General features: G+C 38.6%; 1 protein-coding gene across 1 annotated transcript in view; it reads left to right on the top strand.

Moving 5' to 3' along the window:
• Nucleotides 1–17118, top strand: part of LOC139455020 (serine-rich adhesin for platelets-like) — a 342468-nt gene that overhangs the window by 54773 nt on the left and 270577 nt on the right. The window contains exon 2 of the mRNA XM_071236605.1: nt 1057–1146. Within this exon, the coding sequence (XP_071092706.1) occupies nt 1092–1146 (55 nt within the window). The 5' untranslated portion in view covers nt 1057–1091. The remainder of the gene's footprint in view (nt 1–1056; nt 1147–17118) is intronic.

The following is a 17118-nucleotide window of genomic DNA, read 5'->3' as shown; positions in this document are numbered from 1 at the left end:
CCGTGTCATGAGCTTGACCAAGAGCAGTATGGAGTTCATGTATGGAAATCTTTTCATTATTATCTTCTCCATTATGTGATTTAAAATAAATGGACTTCTTTTCTTCCTGCTATTGACATTTTTGAAATCCGGGTACATAATTAGAAGAGGCAGAATGTGTAGCCAACGATTCTTCAAGTTTATTTGCAATATCTGATTTATTAGTTAATTACTGATCCCCAATTTTACGATGGTGAATGGTAGATTGAGTGCCTTTTCCTTTGATTTTTTGGACCATGTTCCACTATTAGATATCGGTGTACGTGAATTAATTTCTGAGACATAATTGCGCCATGATTTGCGTTTACTTTGTTTAAATGTTCGTCGTGCTTTAGCATTTAAAAATTTGAATTTATTTAAATTGTGGACAAGAGGATGGCGACGGAAATAATGCTCGTCCTTTTTCCTAGCCTTCCTAGCGTGTTTGCAGTTATCATTAAACCATGGTTTACGTATGTGAGGAACTGCAGAGGATTTAGGGATACACATTTCAGGTTCAATAAAGAGATCAGGCTTAAGTGTTTGCGTGCAAAGAGCTTCATTTTAAAGCCCAGTTGGCTTTAATAAAATTCCATCTTGATGATGGAAGAACATCAGATGGGGTCACAGGTGTGAGAAGTGTAGGAAAATTGTCACTTCCACAGAGGTCATCGTTGACTGACCAAGGTGTTATTACAAATTACGTCAGATGTTTCTACATTTCACTGCAGCTTGTTTACAATTTACGAAGCAGGTTGTTACAATTTCCCACAACTGCTTCTCAGTATGAATTAGGACAATTGAGGAACTGACTTGGGGTTATTGTTTCTTTAACATGAAGTCGAACGAACACTTGAATTCGAATGTCTTTTGAATTTCTTTACTTCAAACGCTATTACAGTGAAACGCACTGACGTCTCAGAAGGAAATAGGCTTTTAATATGTTTCGTTTTTACAGGTATTTAAAATGGCATTTCTACTCATGCTAACCTACCAGCCTAAAGACCTTGTCTTTTATTGTAAATGACTATCTTTCAGAGGCTGGTCCTTGAAGTTTCGATGACTCAACAATTATGGCTTCACAAATCAGCTTCGTCATCAGCCTAGCTTCCATCTCTGTAATACTAGGTAAGTGAAAGATTCACATATTTATTGCACTGTGGTTTGACTGTGCGAGCGTTTGGTCCGTCTTGGCCCGGCGGGAGACTAAAAGCAACTAATGCACAGATGTATCATGGAAAGTGTTTAGATATATAGAATAGTATCATATCTACATAAATAACACTTTATAATTTCACAGATTGGGGTATTTAAAGCAAACAAGTTGTTCAAAGTGAAGCCTATTTATCTATATCCTCAACATAGTCAACATATGAATTGACATCACAAGTGTTCTATCCGACCTGGCCCGGTCTGTCAAAATCAACTTAAAGGTCACATAGTGACGATATGGCTGATACTGCCGAGATGACTTTAAGTTTTAATTCACTCACTACTTATAATAAAATGTGTGTATGTTAAAAACAAGTATTATATATCTACCAAATTTATATTCTATCAGTCACAATTCAGGAAAAGCAAACACATTGATAAAATAAAACCATTTCCCTCCCCATTCTCAACATTATCCCTAACTAAATTCCACTTTATTATGTAGTGTTTAAAGCCAAAACATAATTCGAAATATACTAGTATTTAAAGCAAAAACATTATTCGAAATATACATCTACGACACGTATGAAACATTGGGGACCTTTTCTGACCCGCACTACCCTATAGGTGTATGTATTCAAACGAAAAGAGATTTGGCTATACCAACGGTTGTCAATATGTGTTTTTAAACGTGTGGTTTATTTATTCCATAACTTAATGGCCCATGGGACCCCAATATGTTTAAATACCCTGCCTTGTACACTGGAAAAACCTGATAGTTTCCAAACGTTTCCAATGTGTAAATTTAAACAATGATGACAGAGTTTACATTTATTAGATGCATACCTGTTGAGAAAGATTCACAGTATATGCAAATGTGTATGAGCAGTATGAAAGAATAACGGTGAATAGAGCTGCATACTGATAACAAGAATGAATACCCTAGGTCAGAATGAGTGAGTGAGTGAATGAGTGAGTGAGTTAAAATTTTAAGTCACATCGGCAATATTTCAGCCATATCGTGACTATCAATAGTTAATCATAATACATATATCGAAACTTATATAAAAACCTGTCAACGAAGGACAGTAAAGTAACTAGATTTATCACAGAAAAAAGATATAATATTAGCAGCAGACATGGCAGACTGGATTCTGATTCCAAGTGGTGGTACAAGAGATGATTTTTTATTGTAAATATCTTGGTAAAGCGGATTAAAGACGCAATTAAAAGCTGGATTTGACTGCTTCGAATATAATTTAGTGACATATTGTAAAGATAATTCCAGACGGCGTTGTTTAAGAGAAGGTTCATCCGCTTCTACACACAGACTGTGAATTGGAGACGTTCTAAAGGCTCCAAGGCAAAGCCTCATGCCCTGATGATGGATAGTATCCATTTTTTTAAAGTTACTTTTGCAGGCTCCACTATAGACGATGGAGCCATAATCGAGTTTTGAACGGATCAATGACCTGTACAAGTGTTAGATGGTTGTTTGATTCCCTCCCCACTTTGAATTAGAAACTACTTTCAATAAATCGAGTGCCTTCGGACATTTAGCTTTAAGGTAATTATTATGCGGAAGGAAAGTTAAATGACTATCAAAAATAAGGCCCAAGAACTTGGCCTCTTTTACAGCTTTGATAGGGGTGCCATTTAAAAATAGTTCAGGGTCCTTATGCGGTTTATATTTTCTGCAGAAATGTAGACAGTTAGTTTTTTATTTGGAAAATTTGAAACCGTTTTCGAGGGACCATTTATGAATTTTATTGAGACAGATTTGTAACTGCCTCTCTATTGTATGCATATTTTTTCCACGACAAGAAACATTAAAATCATCCACGAAAAGTGATCCATCTACTGAATCACTTAAAACCTTTGAAAGACTATTTATTTTTATACTTAATAAAGTGACAGACAAAATACTGCCTTGTGGGACACCCTAATCCTGATGATAATGATCAGACAGGGTAGAACCCACGCGGACCTGAAATTGTCTGTCAGTTAAAAACTTGGAAATAAATTGAGGCAAACAGCCTCTCAATCCAAAATCATGTAAATCCTTTAAAATCCCGTGTTTCCACGTTGTGTCATACGCTTTGTCTAAATCGAAAAAGATAGACAATGGATATTAATGATTGCATTTTTCACAAATGATTCTAACCGTACTAAATGGTCAACGGTACTTCGATTCTTTCGAAAGCCACACGGAATATTTGTAATTAGATTATTTGATTCTAAGTACCATGTTAATCTATTGTTGACCATGTGTTTCATGGTTTTGCAAACGCAACTGGTCAATGAAATGGGTCTATAATTTGAAGGATTACTGTGATCCTGTCCAGGTTTTGGTATGGGTACAACTATGGCATCACGCCAAGAAGAAGGAAACTTACCTGATGTCCATATATCATCAAAAATTAACAAAAGGGTTTCTAAACACGGTTCTGGTAAGTGCTTCAGGAGTTGATGGTGTATATTATCAGCTCCTGTAGCAGTATCATGAGCTTGTCCAAGAGCAGTATGAAGTTCATGGATCAAAAATATTTCATTATAATCTTCCCCATTATCCGATTTAAAATTTAAAATGTTCTTTTCCAGCTGTTTTTTTATTTTTTTGGAATTGAGGGACATAATTTGAGGAAGAAGAATGTTTAGCTAACGTTTCACCTAGTTTATTTGCAATATCCGATTTATTAGTTAATAGTTCATCCCCAATCTTAAGATGCCAGATGCTACATTTAGAACCCTTGCCTTTAATTTTCTGTATCATGTTCCATACCTTGGACATGGGCGTTCGTGAGTTTATTTTGGAAACATAATGTTGCCAAGATTTGGCGTTTATTTTGTTTAAACATACGCCTGGATTTAGCATTTATGATTTTATATTTATTCAAATTATGGACCATAGGATGGCGACGGAAATAGTGCTCAGCATTTTTCCGTGCCTTCCTAGCCTGTTTGCAGTCATTGTTAAACCAAGGTTTACGGATGTGTGGATTTGTAGAGGACTTAGGAATACACTCATCAGCGATTTTGTTTAATTCATCAGAAAATAATTGTACAGGGTCAGTAGCGTCAAGAAACAGATCAGGTGTTAATTGGATGCAAGCATTCAAATAAAGGCCAGCTGGCCTTAGTAAAGTTCCATCTTGTTGAAGGAGGAACATCTGAAGGTAAGACAGGTTTTAAAATGGTTGGGAGATGATCACTGCCACAGAGGTCTTCGTGGACGGACCATTCAAATTCGTTTAATAAATCAGAGTGAATGAGTGATAAATCAAGAGCAGAGTAGGTACCTGTACTGGGATGTAGATATGTGTTTGAACCATCATTATGGATACACAAGTCGTTGTTCCAAAGAATTTTTCCAAAATTCTTACCCTTATTATTTGTCTGAACAGGGCTTGGGGAGAAGATGGTGAAATATAGAGCGAACACAAAGTAAAAACTATGTGTAAGGTTACACGGACGGCTACAGCTTGAAGAGGATTAGCAAGATGAACAGGGCTGTGGATAATGCCGTTTTTCATGAATATTGAAGAACCTCCAGTGGCTTTTGCACCTGGAGGTGAAAAGATATTGTAGGAGGTATAACCTCTTATATCGAATTTATCAGTGTCTTTGTAATATATCTCTTGTAGACATATCGCCGATGGTTTGAAATCCTGAATTAAAAGTTGTAAATCATTATAATTATTCTTAAGTCCTCTACAGCTCCATTGAATTAAATGTGATGATTGAGTCACAGTGGCTCAATAGGTGATCTCTCACGTGAACGTGAGGAAGAAGAACTCCTACCGCTACTGTCTGATGATGGAGTCACCTCCATGTCTAAAGCACTGAAGGAGTTGTGGAGAGATACTGTTGAAGGAGATGGGGTACTGGGTGTCTGATTTTTGTTTAGCTTTTTTCTTTGTTTTTGTGATAATTTTCGGTCCAGAACAACTGGTTCTTCAGGAGGAGTCAGAGGCAAAGTCTGAGTCTCTGCCCGAACACTATCTGGTGGTGATGCAGATTGACTGTCAGATATATCGATGTTAGTGATCGACGCAGTTTAAACTGGTTGAACAGAAGTGACCCATGTCAAATCGGTTTGACACTGAACAGGTGAAGTGGTTTTAATAGGCTTTGCCACAGCAGCAGAGTAATTAAGAGTAGTTGAAGGGGATCTTAACTGATTGACAAGCTTCCTAGCAGCTGCAAAAGATATGTTATTTTCACATTTTAGTTTCAGAATTTGTGTTTCCGTTTGGTACACAGGGCAGAATTTGGAAGAGGCCATGTGTTGGCCTTCACAGTTGATACACTTCAGATCTACACTACAGTCTGTACCATCATGGTTGCCACCACAACGATTACAAACAATAGAGCATGTGCAAGTTTTCGAATCATGTCCAAACCTTTGACACTTACAGCATCGGAGTGGATTAGGGACATACACCCGCACTCCGATGTTGACATAACCAGCTTTAATTCAGTTCGGAACCGTTGGACGGTCAAAAGTGAACAGATATGTGTTCGTGTTAACAATTTTTGATTTTTCATCCTTTCGGGTGAAACGTTTGACTGACTGCACTCCTTGATTTTGAAGTTCTGAAACAATTTCAGCTTCTGACATATCGGACAGTGAACGTGTCCTGTCATGGACAATGCCACGGCAAGAGTTCAGAGTCTGGTGTGCAGAAACAATAACCTTCACATTAGCAAACTGGGTGATTGATAATAAATTGATATATTGCTGCTTTGGCACACATTCCACCAAAAGATATCCACTGCGCAAACGTGCCACATTTTTAACCTCCCCACAATAGCCATGAACAGCTTTGGATATAGCGAAGATGTTCAATTTTATTGATTCATGATCTGCAGCTTCGATAACAAGGAATCGAGCCCAGGAATCAACTTGTGTATCAGTCTCATCAGACGAACTTGTGTCTAAATGTCTTCGTTTAGAACCAGAATGATTTTGAGCCATGGTGAAAGAAAATGATTCAGCAGTCCTGCTCCCCACCCACCATGGAGTATCAACAAGGACAGTGTTAAATTACATCGGGTCTCCAGGATGCAAACACCAGGGATACAGGGCTGTTAAACGCAAGCGAATATGACACAAATAGCAATATTTGTATACCTGTATACATGCCAGGCTGGTTCTGAAAATGGATACATACTGAATTTGGTGGTCAACAACACCAGATTTGCCTATGAGCCACTGCCTGTTAATTTATATTATAACATTTTCATAAATAACATTCAATTACAGCATTCAAATAATGCAACATATTTTTGGCATGAATGTTTCCATACACCGAGCATGACGTGACCAGCCGATTGATAGAACCGGGCCCATTCTACCACCCGTCTAGGTGAAGTCAGGGTCAAAGTGGTGTGTGTTTGGCAAAAGGTACACCGGTTCCTGGCCCCAGTCCCCTCAACCACCAGAATCTCTTCCTCCGCCGACACAGGGGCGCAACCCACGGCAAACAGGCTGCCCAATTTGGTCGCCTTTTACGACCAGCAATGGGGTGCTGTGGACAAATTCTGTCCCGGGTCCACACGGGGGAAGAGCTATTAGCGCTACCCAGCACTCACCACGAGGAGGTTGCTCTTCACGAGTGCCCTAGGTCAGAATGTATAAATTTAATATTTTATTTGGTTTTAAGACTGCTTACGTTTCATTTGTGAACTATGCTAGTTTGACGTTTACTGTTTCCAAGTTACAAGTAAGGGACGTTCGCAGAATGAATACCGTGACTAGGTTCAAGATTGAGGGACCGCACCCTGTACGTTTATTGCTTACGCATATTAAATGGTAACTGTCCTCGGGTTATGGCGTTAAGTGGTGTCACAGATTTGTTGAGTGCTGCTTTTGCAGCAGCATCGGCCATTGTGTTCCCAGTGATTCCAACAGAAAACTATGTCGAATTGGCCAGTTGCAAGATCATTAAACAATTCAATAATTTCTATTAAAAGTGGATGCGTGGAAAACATGTTTTTAATAGCCTGAAGGCAAGAAAGAGAGTCTGAAAAAAATGATGAACTCTTAGTTTAGTTGTCGATATATTTTAGTGTAGCTAAAATTGCATTTGCTTCTGCTGTGAAGATAGAACACTAACCGTGAACCGTTTATGTTTAGATTGAGTACGTATATATTTTAGAGCAGTTAATATTGCCTGTGATTCTGCTGAAAAAATGGAACTGTCATTTGGTAATCTAGATGATATGGTTCTGGATCCAATGACAGTGGCGCTGGCAACAGCGTCACCATCCTTGGATCCATCTGTAAATATAGATTTGTAAGTGTCATGAGTGCTTCGTAATTCAATATATTGCTGTTGATAAATTAGTTGATTTGTGTCGGATTTCTTGAGTTTAGTTAATATTCGGTCTACCTATGGCTTCACACTTACTGCCATGGTGGAGAAGTGAAAAGTCGAGTTGGGGCTATATTTTCAAGATTGATTTGAGCAGCAGAAACATCTGATTGTATTCTTTTTCCAAGTGGTGGAATAAGAGATGTCTTTTTATTGTAGAGATGTTTGTAAAGAGGATTAAAGACACAGTCATATGCTGGGTTGGATTTAGAGGAACGTAATTTAGAGATATACTGCAAAGATAATTTGATGCGACGTTATTGAAGGGATGGCTCATCAGCCTCCACACATAGGAATGGGTGAAGTTCGAAAGGCTCCAAGACAAAGCCTCAAGCCTTGGTGATGAACGGTTTCTAATAATTAGGGCTTCTAGCCGAAAGGCTGGAAGCCTTATTGCTATCGTTCGATTTATTATTATTACTATTATTAGGGCTCCAAGCCGAAAGGCTGTAGAGCCCTATTGTAATCGTTCGATTTATTATTATTTATTATCATTATTAGGGCTCTATGCCTGGAAGGCAAGAGACCTATTGTAATCGTTCGATTTATTATTATTATTATTATTATTATTCATTATTAGGGCTCCCTGCCATCTTGGCAAGAGCCCTCTTTTTATTGTTCGATTTATTATTATTTATTATTATTATTATTATTCCGGCGTTTTTTGTTCCAATCCTAACTCAAAAACTGCTGATCAGAATCTCTTGAAAATTTCCACAAAGATAGCTTAGCTACTGAAGCAGATACCACAAAAATCTCAAGACTCTAGACTCAAAGACTAAGGGCAGATAACTCAAAACAACTTTAAAAATCGCAATTTCAACAGCTCATATCTCCGTCAAGAAAGCTCCAAAGACTTCCAAAATTCTTGAACAGGTGCGGAATCAGATGGCCAACAAATTCTCTACACATCTAATGTAGCGAAATTGCTTCTTTTGTCCTCCAGTTCGGATTAAGTGTTTTTGCACTGTTTTTTACCAAGTTTCTCAGTACTTGACTCCCAAAATCTCCTCAGCTCAAACTACCAGCTCAAAAGCTTCCAAACTCTCCATACTTTGGCTCCAAGTACCATACTAACAACTTCAAAGAAAACATGTATTCATGTCAAATGTGATATATGTTCCTGATAGCCCTTGTCCTGGCGATTCCAGAACACTAAACTGTTTGTCTGTAGCTGAACGGACAACGGAGCTACAGACTTTTGAAAATGGAACTCTTTGGCCCCAGTCCATAAACTTGCCAAATAGCACAACTCTAGACAACTGTTACTCGGGAACTACTGGTCCGATTTCGGTTAAATTTCGTGTGTATTGGTAGAGTATTGTAGTCACGCAGCATATAAGAGAGAAATGATACATAATTTATGTATAACAACATTTGTTGCCTATTGCTCCTAGCCAGATCATTGACAGCGCAGGTAGAAACGGACTATAATGTTAAAGCGTACTGCAGACTGCTAGTGGGTAAGATCTACCGAAACTGACTATAATAATGAGCCGTTGTCAACCAGTGGTACACACGGGGTTTTCTTTGCTGATTGGATGAGTTGTTTTAACAAGAAGATGACAAGAAGGGACTGATATGTGTTGTTACTGTTAGATAATGTCCCAAGCCATCTCATCCCTGAGCACGGATCAAATTACAAGATCCATTTCCTGCATATTACAACATCAAGTCACCAACACCTCTGCATGCTGGTATCTTCCAACCTGAACAGACCCAGAGCCAAAATGGGAATTTTTTTCTTGGTCAAAACGGACCGGTGAAATATCCTATTGATAATCCAGGTCATATTATAGTCGTACACAGTAGTGCACATATCCTTCCGCATATCGGAATGCACTTATATAACCACAGTAGATAATGCTAATAGATTAGGGTCATTAAGAACTCAGTTTCAATGGTTTTTAGTACTCTGTATAACCAAAGTGCAGTTTATCAAAATTACTTCTATGAATGGAGAACAGGATCCGCAGCTAAACAATTCCGATAGGGAGCCCGCCATCGCTGCTCGCAGCTATATTTATTATTATTATTATTCCGGCGTTTTTTGTTCCAATCATAACTCAAGAACTACGGCTCAGAATCTCTTCAAAATTGGCACCAAGATTCCCAATGTCCTGAAGCAGATACCACAAAAATCCCAAGGCCGTAGGCCCAAAGACCAAGGGCAGATGACCAAAAAACAAGATTTTTTTAAACATTTATGTTGGCCTATTGCTCCCAAACCGCTTGTCCGATTACTTTCAAAATTGGCATGTGTCTGCTGCTTTAGGTGCCTGCCATTTTTTGTTCTTTGACTTTGGCCATTGGTCACGTGGTTTGGCAGCCATATTGAATTCAAGGTTTTCCCAGTGTTTTGGGGGTACATGTCTTCAAAAGCATGGCACTCTGAATCCGCTTAATGAAATGCTTCCAAACTTTCTGAGAATTGTCTCCATACACAACAAATCAATATTTTAATAGCTGTCATTGGCCATCTTTGATAGTTGCGGCCAAATTTTATTTTGATTTTCATCACCGAAATTTTACTTTAAATATCATATCTTGTAAGGTTCTTTAAAGAAACTATTGAAAGTTTGCATGAAGTTAGTTTCACATATGTACTTTATTTTGTGTTCTTGGTTGCATGCTAAAAGTAACACCTTTGGTGGTAATATGTGATTATTTATTTCAAAAATACTAAGAATGAAGCCTCGTAAAATCTAGGTAGGATTATTTCCCTTTGACTGTACTCTTGAAGATGAGGGTTAGAATTGGTCATCAGCAGCCCATGCTTGTCTTGATAGGCGATTATCAGGATTGGGTGGTCAGGCTCCCTGACTTGCTAATTTATTTCCCAATTGCCAAATGCTTACTTTTGACGGCTGGGCCACCCGTGCCCCCCCGACACCCCCAGAACAGGCCAATTTCTTGCGGCCATGTCCAACCTGCCTGCAGTTACTATGTTTTACGACGTTGGTACAAACAAACCATTTGAGGATTCGAACATGGTCTAGGTCTGAAATGGATTTAGAACACTCTGATTCACTCTGGCACGCTCAATTTCGGAGCGGTGACGTCCTGCAAACGGTGGCTATCTTTTGACTGAGTTGGTACAAGCAAACCCTTTGTGGATTCGAACATGAGGATTCGAGGTCGTAGATAGGTTTAGAACAGCCTTTGACACCCAGCACATGCGAATGTCATAGCGGCAATGTCCGCAACTGCTGCCTACATTTGACGGAGTTGGTACAAGCAAACCAGTTTAGGATTTAAACATGGTCGAAGTCAGAAATGGGTTTAGAAGATAAAGGGTATACCCCAGAGCCATCAATTTCGTAGCGGCGATGTCCTGCAAGCGCTGCTTAATTTAGACCCGTTGGTACAAGCAAACCATATAAGGATTCAAACATGGTCAATGTCGGAAATGAGTTAAGTAGCCCTTTGACACTCCGGCACATGCCAATTTCGTAGCGGCAATGTTCTGCAAGCGGTGTCTGTCTTTTGACGGCGTTGGTACAAGCAAACCATTTGAGGATTCGAACATGGTCGATGTAGGAAATTGGTTAAAACACTATGGGACACCCAGGCACATGTCAATTTCGTTGTGGTGATGTCTCACAAGCAGTTCCTTACATTTGACGGCGTTGTTACAAGCAAACCATTTGAGGATTCGAACATGGTCAAAGTCAAACGTGAGTTAAAAACTCACTGGGACACATGTGGTGATGTCTCGCAAGCGGTTCCTTGCATGTGACGGCGTTGGTACAAGCAAACTATTTGCGGATTCGAACATGGACGGTGTCTGAAATGGGTGTAGAACATCCCGGGACGTTCTGGGACACGTCAATGTCGTAGAGGCTATGTCTTGCAAGCGTTTCCTTACTTTGAACGGCATCGGTACAACCAAACCAATTGGGGATTCGAACATGGACGAGGTCGGAAACAGGTTCAACACTTTATCTAAGCAATGCGACAGAAACCAGGGGTCCTGGCGAAGTCAGAACACTAATTCGTTTGACTGTAGCTCAATGGACAAGGGAGCTATGCTCCCGGACTATTTGACCCCCTGCCACCCTGCCACCCTGCCTGTCACCCTGCCACAAGCTGCCGTACAGCAGACATCTGAATAGCAGACCTTTTACACAGCAAAAAAAGTGTAGGTTTCCGTCTTCCGGAAACCTTCCGGATACCTTCCCATTTTGGATCCGGCCCGGATACCTTCCGGAAACCTTCAAAAAAAGTGTCAAAATTTGGGGGGTGCATTTGGTTCACTTAAGTGTGAAACACATAAAAAAATTAACTTGAAAATACCAAGCAATTTGAAGGTTGTTGAAGGCATCTGGAAGGTTTCCGGAAGGTTTCCGGAAGGTATCCGGATGCAAATTTTCTTCATGACTTGCTTCTGGTAAATAATGTTAGCCTGTGCATTAGAGGTACCTGCTGTAATATTCTGTGTTATTTTAGTTGTAAATATCCTCCTCAAACTGAGATATGTGGGCATGCATTGTTCACAAGTTGTTTTGCGACATGGGTCCAATGTGTGAAGCTTATTGCTGGTGTCCCCCACCATGATATTGTTGCAATATTGCTAAAAGTGGCAAAACAGCATTCTCACTCAGAAAAAAATGGAAAGTCATTGGCTATGTGCTTTGGCATTTGGCCCTGGTGAGATTAACAGATTAGTTTGGAACGGTATCAGTACTTGTTATATCGGGACAGTGTAGTTTCATGGGAATATAAAACAGAATACAATTGTCCCAAATTGGTGCATAAGACTAATGGCATCCATAGAAAACACCTAAATAAAGTACAGAAAAAATATCAATGTCATTTGTCTACTAAGGTGGAACTACAACTTTCGTTAAGTGAGCTGTATTTATAGTAGGAAAACATTCAGGGCATTAGTACATTTCATAATTTTGTTCAGCACCTATGTTATGGCTGATCAGTATTATATTTCTTTATGCTAATGAAGCAAAACAAATCATGTTTTGGGAAAAAAATCTTATTTATTGATTATATGGCATTTCATTGGTACATATCACAAATTGAAATTTGATCAAGCAAGAAGAGGAACTAGCATAAAGTAACCAGTGGTGTTTGCAAGGCCTTTCAGAACAGACGCTTCAATGCCATTTTCTAAATAAACAAATTAGTCAAATCTCAAAAGAATTTTTATTGAAGAAGAATATCTAAAGTCAATTATGTTTCTGCAGTAAACCACAAAAGTCATTCAGATTTGTATAGTCAGCATCGGTGTACACAACCTGGACATAGTCACAGTGCTTTGGCATAAATTCATTCAGACTTCATTAGTGTCATAATAAAACCACCTACAGTCACACTGATGTGGCATTATTCATTCAGAATCATCACTTTCTGAGGTGAATCTGTTGGTTGTTATCAGGAGTACTGTTCATGTTCCGGCGAGTCCCTTGTCTGAATTGTGTGAGCAAGATCTTCTTAAATGAAGCTGGTGTCAGATTGTGAAATCCAGGTACCTGAAACATTTCATAACATCTTTAGAAACTTGTTAGTTGCTAAACACACACATATTTACAAATGTTTAAAGTTGTTTTCTCAAACAGTGAGGTATTGACAATTTATCTTGCAACTGATATTTAACCAATCTTTGAACATGTAAATAAGCCATTGCAAACAGAAAAGTGTTCAGAAAATACAAAAATGTATCCGGTCTTCTAAAACAATACCACAAGGTTCACCTGAATTTTGCTTGAATGTTTGCATTACATCAAAATGTAAGGAAGGGTAAACAAGACTATGCAAAACTAAGTTACATAGGTTCTTATACATAAATACATAAATGCAACTATTCATAATTATCAAAACACATGTCATGTAAGTGATCTCAAAATACAACATAATGAGCGAGTGAGTTGGTATAGTTCCATGCAGCTTGTTAGCAATATTCCAGCTATGGGCTTCACACATTGTACCCATGTGGTGAATTGAACCCGGGTTTCAGAGACTGTTTCACCCACTAGGCTACCCTTGCACACCAAATACAAAAGAAAGTATATTAGGAATTCAGACAATAGATATTCTCACCAAATTCATTAATTCATTAATGGAAGCTATATTGAAATTCAAATTTTGACAAATTAGGATGAGACTGTAGAAGCATTTATCTAAGTTATTATGGATATTACATATCTACCGTTAATTGGTAGTCCATCATAGACAGTGATAAGAAATTCAACTGAAAAGTACAACCTGAACCATCAACTAAAAACTATGTATATTACATTAAAGGGGCCGGTCATGTATTACCGGTATGTTCTCATTCATTTTTGACACAACCCTCCCTGAAAGAAAATGCAAAGCACTTTATATTTTATTGTCCATTTTGTCAAAAGCCTCCCCTAGAGACTCTCACATTTTGGGGTGACCCTCCCTATTTGTTCTGATCTGAATTCAAATATCCATGACTCATTATCATATTTTATCATTTATCCTATCTTTTTTGAAAATTAACTAAATGAAGATTAACAATAACATGCAAATCTGCCAAAATATTGGCCTGGCAAAGTTTAAATTAATCAAAATTACTGTTATAAAGTTTTGGATCCATTGTCTGTTTCTAAATACAGTGAAACCCAACTTTGACTTGTGTGGCATTGTTGAATCATCTACCCAATGTTCTTTATGCATTGATATGCATCTGCACAGAGTGGTCAAAGTCTGTGTCTGACACATAGTGTGCTACAAGGGAGACATCAGTTTGTGTCTAGCCAAACTGTCTGATAATCTCAAGGGCTGCCTTGGTAGCATCAAGGGATGTAGCTAATCCTAAATAAACATAAAACAAGTGACATCATCTCTTCTACAGAACACATGATCAAAGCCTGCCCCACCTTTGATGTTTATTACCTTGCTACTCTAAACACAGCTAATTAGCAAAATGTACTCAATGTCAACTCATTGTGGACTAGGGATTAACAGGGCAATTAGTGTCGGGTGAGTATTAGTACTTGCAATTGTCTGTTAATTACTTAATTGAGTAGTGACGGCTTAGTCAGTTGTGCCTTTACAACTGCTATTCAACTTATCGAGTCAGTTAACTATGTAACATGCTTCTTGGGACCAAGGAAATGTATCTTGCTGGATAACAGTTTTTTTCTCTCTATCTAAAAAACTAGACTCAATACAATATCAGGCTCTCAAACTCATTACACGCACCCAACATGGCACCTCCTACACCTCACTTCAGGCCTTAACAGGAGAAATGCCACTAAGTCTACGCAGGGAACAGCTAAGCTTAAATTTCTGGGCCGCGTCCCAATCAAACCCTCTCATCCAAAACTTAATAAACCAAAACATCAGCCCTAAAAACCAAGCTCTAGCTCGTAAACACCCCTTACTTACCCCAATATCCCAAAGAATAACAAACTACCTAAATGAACACCAAATTAAAAATCTTAAACAAAACTGCAAACAATCAAATATCTTCACCCCTAAACTTAAAATACCCAAAATAGACACAACATTAGCTAGCCAAATAAATAAACAAACCGACCCAAACATAGCTAAAACTACCACACTAGCATACATACACAAAAATTGGCCAAATTGGTGTCACATTTACACGGACGGATCCTCAGATCCGACCTCCAAACACACGGGTTTCGGAGTCCATACCACACAACCAACTAAAACCACACAATCCTTCCGACTCCCAAATAACCAATCAATATTCACGGCCGAACTAATGGGCATGGCCTCATCCCTCCACAATCAAGAATCCAAAAACCACCAAAAAATCCTAATACTTACTGACTCCCTAAGTCGACTGCAAGCCCTCCAAAACAAAAATACCAAAAACCAACCTAAATTAATAAATCAAATACTTAAAAGCTCCAACGACCTAACAAAAGCAGGCAAACAAATAACCTTCTTGTGGATACCCGCCCACGTAGGAATATACGGTAATGAAAACGCCGATAAAGCAGCTAAACTATCCCTCAAAATCCCAGAAATAAGCTTAAACTTACCCATCTCAAAATCAGAAATTAAAAGTGTAAACAAACAAAAAATCACAAAAAAATGGCATAACCTATATCTAAACTCAAATAGCCAAATCAAAAGAGTGCTCAGCAAACCACTAACCAAACCAAAAATTCTCCATCCATCAAAAAAAATCGACAGAGTAATTACTAAACTCCAAACAGGACACACCAACCTAAATAACCACCTAAAAATTTTTAAAAAACACACTACAGGTAACTGCCCACACTGCAAACAACCAGAAACCCCAGAACACGCACTCATCCACTGCACACACTACCTAACACATCGAACCGCATTACAAACCACCCTCAATCTAAACAAGGCTCTCACTCTAGAAGCAATACTAAACCCACAAAATAAACTAGAAAACTTCAAGGCCTTAGGCGTATTCTTAATAAAAACGGAACTAATAAAACGCATCTAAAACCATAATAACCTACCAAATCAAAATCACATAAACAAACAATCATCCACCATACCCAGCTCCCTTAGTTCTCCTCCCCAACCCCATCGGCATCTATTCCAAATCTCAAAATTCCCAAATTCTATATAAGCAACCCCTAAAGCCCCCTCTTGGGTTGCACAGACCACCCTCGCCCCTTTCGGAAACACATTAAATGGCCTGGCCGGGCCCGTGTGCGAAGTACGCATCAGTCGGAAAGCGCACGTTAAATCTCCAAAGTAAGTAAGTAAGTAAGTAAGTAACCAAGGAAATGTATCTTGCTGGATAACAGTTTTTTCTAATTTATCAGAGATCAGAAATAATAATAATGGCGTTTTTGATGTGCATTTCTTTGTTGTGTTCACTAGGATGATGGTGATGGTGTTTGAATTATTAGACACTATTTATTCCAAAAGAGGAATAGGGTTGGTGAAGAGGCAAAGCTTATTTGAACAAAATATATATTGAATAAACAGAAACTGTACAAAAAACAGATTAACTGTATCTACAGTTGAAACTATCATGATGCAAATTTTCACTGAATCAAAGTCATATCTTTTCAAGACTCAGATCAGGTTGTAGTGATTGAAGGTCACATTAAACTTGCTAATTTCAAATCACTCATCCCACACTTATGATTTGGTTTGTTGTTTTATGCCACACTCAAGCAATATTCCAGCTATATGTAAATAATCGAGTCTGGACCAGACAGTCCAGTGACTGACATCATGAGCATCGACCCACACAATTGGGATCAATGACATGCATCAACCAAGTAACCGAGCCTGATCGCCACCTGATGGCGTTAGTCAACTCTTTAGACAAGCATTGTCGCCCAATATGGAAAGTATTGGGTTACAAATATCCCTTGTAAAACCTTTCAACATGTTCAAATGACACATCGAAAGGCCATTGTGAAAAATATTGCACCATGTTAGGATTCTTAAATACAGTTTCAGCTTGACATTGAGTACTTTAAACTTTAAAGTGAAAAATACATTCACAACAAGTGAGCTGTGTCGGCCAATCAGAGTCGGTGAGTAAATTGGAGTAGGGGACTAATTTCGAAGGTAAACTTGTTTCAACGTTTAACAACTACATGCATTTGTGTTTGTA

Source organism: Haliotis cracherodii, unplaced genomic scaffold, assembly GCF_022045235.1.
Source record: "Haliotis cracherodii isolate W230 unplaced genomic scaffold, xgHalCrac1.p SCAF_11, whole genome shotgun sequence".
NCBI classification, from domain to species: domain Eukaryota; kingdom Metazoa; phylum Mollusca; class Gastropoda; order Lepetellida; family Haliotidae; genus Haliotis; species Haliotis cracherodii.
This window is presented reverse-complemented; position numbering and strand designations above follow the sequence as displayed.